The sequence below is a fragment of the Halyomorpha halys genome, unplaced genomic scaffold (genome assembly GCF_000696795.3).
Source record: "Halyomorpha halys isolate HHAL.00 unplaced genomic scaffold, Hhal_1.1 Scaffold84.1, whole genome shotgun sequence".
In the NCBI taxonomy this organism is placed as follows: domain Eukaryota; kingdom Metazoa; phylum Arthropoda; class Insecta; order Hemiptera; family Pentatomidae; genus Halyomorpha; species Halyomorpha halys.
Genome location: NW_027110155.1, coordinates 366,791 through 373,505, shown reverse-complemented (window position 1 = coordinate 373,505; position 6,715 = coordinate 366,791). Strand labels below are relative to the sequence as shown.

At 34.8% G+C, this 6,715-nt stretch overlaps 1 protein-coding gene across 1 annotated transcript; it reads left to right on the top strand.

Moving 5' to 3' along the window:
- Positions 1–227: 227 nt before the first annotated feature.
- Positions 228–2,929, top strand: LOC106677032 (cuticle protein 16.5). The gene is made up of 2 exons (XM_014414705.2): positions 228–412; positions 2,196–2,929. Exons 1-2 carry the CDS (start codon positions 251–253, stop codon positions 2,724–2,726), a joined length of 693 nt encoding a protein of 230 aa, XP_014270191.1. The 5' UTR covers positions 228–250; the 3' UTR covers positions 2,727–2,929.
- The last annotated feature ends 3,786 nt before the right edge of the window (positions 2,930–6,715 follow it).

Genomic DNA, 6,715 nt, shown 5'->3' with positions numbered 1-6,715 from the left:
TTTTTTGTTAATTTTATCTCCCTTTATCATTTTATCCGGTTTACCTTCCTTCATTATGTACTAAAACAAATCTTTACATTTTTTGTATATCAATTACTTATTTTTAATAGACTCTGTAAAGTCATTAAAAAATGAAAAAAAAATTATAGAACCAAGGTTCTAGTTATAAATATTTTTTTTTCAACTAACTCAAAAACAAGTTACACACTTATCGGCGCAGGTGAAGAAGCAGCATGAAGCCCACCTTCGCATGAATCTTCCAATCCAAGCGACAAAGAAAGGTCAACTTCCTAGCAGTACTAAAATTTCAAGGACTAAAGGGGAAGGTCCTATATATACCAGGATTCCAGTTTCTCGTCACAGTTGCCTTTTGGAAACCAGTCCAACATCCACAAAAATGAAAACCGCCTTTGTAAGTATCATTGTTAGTAGTAAAGGATACCGAGTGTCAGACTCCCATTTTCGTGAAAAGATAGAATATACGAGCATGTAGTAAAAATAATTTCATACTTTGCGGCATTTCAGTTACATTGTTAATAAGTCCCTCAAAATTACTTGTTTTGAACGAAATACCAGTCATCTGAAACCTCCTATCACTCGTCTCTCGATCCTTTAATTTTCAAATCCACACCTTAATATAATGCGAATTTAGCACTCATTTTCTATTAGTCCAGAAGCCTCCGGCAAACAAGATGAATTCATTCGTCGAATCGAAGATTCGGATATATAAAATGTCCATCTTAAAATCACTGGAATAAAAAATGGCGCCCTAAACGTATTTGTAAATTTCAAATTTTTATACCTAAATAGTAGCTAACAGTTCATCGAATAAACGAAAAATAAATTTTAAAATAATAAAATACTTAAAAATAACGAATGAAGTTTATCTTGCAAATTCATAAACATAGGTAAGTAGCTAAACAGAACACGGTATGAGCATAATTTGTACCTGTCCCAAAGTAAAGTCAATTTTCTAAAACTTGAGCTTATATTTTTTATTATACTCTTTAAATTTTTCAATTCAACAGAGTAATTTCCGAGCCTGTATCGGTCTCCGGAAACTAAGACCAATGCAGAAATCGTTTACGCCTTAGCGGTCAATGATAATACATTTTGTTAATTATGTTCTTGAATAGATTGGATTAACTTAGATCCACGATTTTAGCAATATTTGACACACCAATTTAAACTTACTAATTACTTAGACCAGGATTAGGATGTTGTGAGGTCACATGGAATAAAATTTATTTCGCAGTGGACTCACTGGCTGGATCTAGACCTCACTCCAGTTGGATTAGATGGGTATCCTATCCTTCCTGCCAACTTGATGTACAAAAGGACATAAAATACCAATCAACAAAGACCTGTTTTTAAACCCAGATAATACGTATCATAAGGGAAGCGGATAAGATCTACACAATTAGTTACTACGAATGTAATTTTAACGGTACATAATGTGGATAGAGATGAGATATATCTTAATAATTGTTCTTTTTAATTATGTCGGCACTAGAATCCAACTATATTTTTACCTACTCCAGTAGACACGGTCTTGAACCAACGATAAGTGCGAAGCTTCCATTCTTCTCCAACTATTACAACCCCGAACATTCAGCAGAAACATTTCTTTCCGAGATGAGGATCTCTTTTTCGGTCACCTTAGATGTTGTCTAACACTTTAAACCATACAGAAGTACGGTTTAATACCTTGTACTAAGGTTTTCTTGAGATTAAGTTTGGTTCTCCTAAAAAATATTCGTGTGTATCAGCTTTTTGCTTAGCCTAAAATAAAATTCATTCCCTTCTATTATTTTCATTCTAATCTTAACATCGAGATCTTTATCCTGGGTGACAGCAGAACCAGATAAACAAATCCCGACAATAATTATTGTCTCGCTTAGTTTTGGAATCTCCTCGGAAGTTGGTTTTGGACTCACTCAGAAAAGCCTTAGTCACACTCTGAAGGGAACGACGTCTACACCAACCGCATAGGCCGACAACCGGACAAGACTAGTAAATATGTTTTCTTGATCTTTCTCCCGTCCGCGTAAGCGTTCGTTTAATATACAGAAGAAGAAAAAAATGATAGAATTTTTCAGTTTTTCTTTAATGTGAATAAGTTGGTAAATATAACACTTACCGCCATGTATACTCTTTATTTTATGAAATCACTCCAGCTAAAAAACAATTTCCAGGTCTGCCTGTTGGCCATCGCCGCCGTCGCTGCTCATCCAAAAGAGCAGAGGGACAAGAGACAATTCCTCGTTGCTCACGACACTTTCGATGCTCCCCTGGCGACCTCTGTAGTTGCTGCAGCTCCAGCCATTGCCGCCGCTCCAGCTATTGCTGCAGCTCCAGCCATTGTCGCCGCACCTGCCATCGCTACCGCTCCAGCCATCGCCACAGCTCCAGCCATTGCCGCCGCCCCAGCCATTGCTGCCGCTCCAGCCATCGCCGCCGCTCCAGCCATTGCCACTGAAGTTGCAGCTCCGTTCGCTGCACCAATCGCTGAAACTTACGCCGCCCCCGCAATCGCTGCCGCTCCAGCAGCTTTCGTTTCCTCCCCATCATTCGCTGCTGCCCCAGCTATCGCAGCTCCAGCCTACGCCGCCCCTGCCTATGCCCCAGCCTTCACCACCCACAGCATTGCCACTCCCTTAACATCCGCCCTCGTCTCCAAGACCATCATTTCTCCATACGCCGCTCATGCTCCTCTTGTATGGTAATAAGGTATTTATTTAGATATGAGCAAGAATCACAAATGTTACAATCAGTATCTGAATGAAACGTCGAATGTATTTATAAATATAAATAATTTTGATACTTTTATGTTTGTGAATTCAAGGCGTAGGTCGCCTCTTACATGCTTGATGAAGATTTTAAATCATACTTTACAAAAAATAAATAACTTTTTTTCTGTTTACCTTTATTTATTTAGTTTGTTTGATAGATCTCAAAATCTCTCCATTTATTAAGAACAAGAAATTGAAATTAATTTATGAGTTTCATTCAATCAATGTCATTTAATATTGTTTATTAAAACCCTTATACTTATTAATTATTCCCTTTACAAATATTCGTTCTTTGATGCTCTTTAAAATTTATTCATTGTAAGGGTTAAGCTGGAAGAACAGGTTGTTACTTGCCATAAATCCAAAATACAAACAAATTCCTGGTTAAAAAAGAAAGAAACAAATGTCAGTATCCACACGCTTGAAAGACAGAGGGAGAAATATAGTGGGTCACTTTTTTTTTTTTTTTCGGCCATTACTTTTGGTAAAAAAGGACGAAATGAAAGGAAACTTAAATATCAAGCAACTAGTAACTTGCTAATTTCATTAAGCAAATATATAAAATGTCTTTATAAATACATATTTGTGCTATGTTAAATAAAAAATAAACTGCTTAGGCCAATTAATATGACACAAGATTTGAAACTAAGCATTTACACCCAATTGATAGAATTCTAAAATATACTATCTTAAACCAGAATAAATTATTTATTTTGAAGGTTGAGGAAATTTTTTGATTAATCCAAGAGGAGTAAAAATACTTATCTTTTAGCAATTTTAAACAATACTTATTTTGAACAGAGGTGTGAATGCAGCACATGCTCTTGCCTAATCCCCCTTTGATTAGTTTTCAAAAACCAACACCTGACGGGTCGGCTACAAATTCAAGCCATGTACTAGCCAATCTAAACAACCTGTTTACAGGCTTGCACATGAATTTACTATGGCTTGGTGAATGTGTAGTACCACATATTTTTCTGTGGCACGCATGAATTTCGAGATCTGCACTAACAACTAAATAAAGAGACCTTTAAAAATCTCCCTTCCCTTCCCATTTTTGGGCAACTAAAATGGATGGGAATTAAGACATTGTTCAGAGAACATGCTACTTTTTGAAATTTTGATACTATGGGATTTAACCCAGCAAGAAAACTTAATTTGACTGACTAAAAATGAATATATATTTTTGTCTACAAGAGTCCAATCACCACAAATATTTGTCTGATTAAGATATAATTTAACATCAGATAAATTAAATAAATACATCAGTAACTTATGATTTAAACCTCAATATAAAAAAAAAGGATTGCTGGCCAGAATCAAGATAACCCCTTTACATTGCCTCACTGAAAGGAGGCAATGTAGTACACACATATCTGTTTTTGTTCCAGTAAACTCTCAAATGAGGAAACTCTATAATTATTTTAACAGCCCAAATTAGCTACCCCACAGTATTTGAAATCGAAGAAAGATACTGAAGTTAGGAACCAGTGAAGACTTTCTCCACCAAACGAAATTCTTTACTTATTTAAATCCCAAACTGGTAGGGTATAGAGTAGATATACAAAACACTTAATCCTTAACAAAGTGTCAATTTTCCATCACTTTTTGTTTTCAAGTGACTATGTTTTTCAAATAAATTTTAATAATTTTGTTTTGATCCAAAATGATTTAGATTTAATGTTCAAAATGCTGTAGAATAAATTCAGCTCTCGGCTTTAACAAAGTGCTTTTATTTATCACCTACATTGAAAGAATATACACTGAGAGTGATTGTAAAAGTTCTGGTCATAATTATATCTAATTATGTACAGGGATAGTACATAATAGTAGAAATTCTCTTGTGATACCCATTACAGGACTAAAATATATAGCAATCCTACAATGTTAATTAACTTATTTTGTAAAAGATCATTTTGAATTATAATTAAGATTTTTAACACTTCTTTGGATAAATAAATAATAAAAATAAATTAAATCAAAACTTATAAGATGTCAGCAACTTGTTTCAATTTATTTTAAACATTTAAATGGTCTCATTAACTCTTAATTTTTTTTTCTTTATCTTCTCTTATAAAAGAAAAATGAAAGTATTTATAGTATTATGTTATAACAGTTTTTATAATACAATATAACTCTGCCATAAAAAGAAACTAAATTAATTGCTGAGAGAAAACTAGTTCATTTTAGCAAAACAAAATGATGTCTTCTACTAAAAAACTGAAATTGTTGATACACTTGAATTAAATAATATATCGAAAGAAATTATTATTTTAAATTTAAATTGTTCTAATAAACTTAAATTCATCAGATTGTGTAAGATTTTAATTTTTAAATATATCAGATACATTAATATTCAAGTTTTTCTCTTTTAACAAATCTGAATTAACGATTTTTTCGACTGACTTTATCAGCCAAGTCTCGGTACAGACGAGACTGATAAAATGGAATTCAATCGGGCTCGAGTACCTGACACTTTATTAAGGTCATAATGTAATTTTTTAAAACTAAATATATGCGAGCTGGACCTGGTATAATGGCTGCTGTTGGCAGGGAGGTGAAGATGTGTCCATTTACGTTTGAATGTGTTGAGTTCACCTTTTAGCCTTAGTAGTCAGCAGCAACAACAGGATCACCCCGTAAAAGCCACCAGCGTCTTATGAAAGCTAACAGATGCTATTTTGGACTCAGGAAGCACTTGAGGAGTCGAGCTGTCACTCGATCTACAAGACACTAATCCGGCCAATCCTCACTTACGGATTGGAAGCCTGGACCCTGACAAGTACTAAACAAAAGGAAATCTTGATCTTCGAAAGAAAACTTCTGTGCTGAATATTTGGCTGTGTCAAGGTTGGCAAGAATAGGAGGAGGTGAACCAACAGGGAGGTCTACGAGCTGTTTGGTGAGGGAGATGTGATGCAGCACATAAGGCTGGGGAGGCTGTGCTGGGCTGGCCAAGTCGTCAGGATGTCAGCGGTTGAGATCCCGAGGAGGTTGCTGGACTGTAGGCTGTATCGGGCCAGAGGAAGAGGCAGGCCAAGGCTGAGATGGGAGGATGCTGTCATTAGGAATTCCACGGAACTTCTGAGAATCCGCAACTGGAGAGCAGCCACACAAGACCGAGCTATATGGTGAAGGCTCATTGAGGAGGCCAAGGTGGGCTGCAGCGCCAAGGATAGATAGATAAATGCAATTTTTTATTTTGTTTTTATTTCCTCACTACTTGAGGTAAAAGTCATGTATTCATAAAGGAAATGAAAAATGTTAGTGTACTCAGAATCAAATATTTTTACTAGAATTTTACATTTTAAACACAAAAAAACCAATATCATTTTCTCTGTTGATCTGAAAAGAAATTCGTGTTCGCAAATCATTGATCAAACTGTTTATTAGACTTTGATGAAATTACAGAGATTGTGTGGGTTGGTATCTGGTCAGTCCCATATTTTCTTGACACACGTTTCAAACTTGATTCCTCTCGCAGATTTTATTTTCGAACAACAAATCAAGTTTATTAAAAATAAACATTATTCTGAAACTTTGAAATATAGCTAATAATGTGCCTACCTATTAGAAATGGTAAGGAAGTTAAACTAACCTATGACCTTTTGTCTGTTTTTAAATAAAAACTGGAATGTTTCATTTCCCAGAACAGGGTATTGCATTCAATCAACTGTTTTATTTTATATTTGCTAAATGGTATAATGGAATAATGATGATTATAATCATATAATAAATAAAATGATAAAAGGAAAAATATATTTTTTGATGGACTAAGGGATAGATGTCACATGTTGAAAATAATTAGTATAAGTAATCACATTAAGTTATATAAGAAGATGGTCAGGGTTGCGGTCAAAAGTGAAACAAAAATAGTTTACAACTATTTATTTTCCAACGTTTCGGCCCACTTTGCAGGGCTT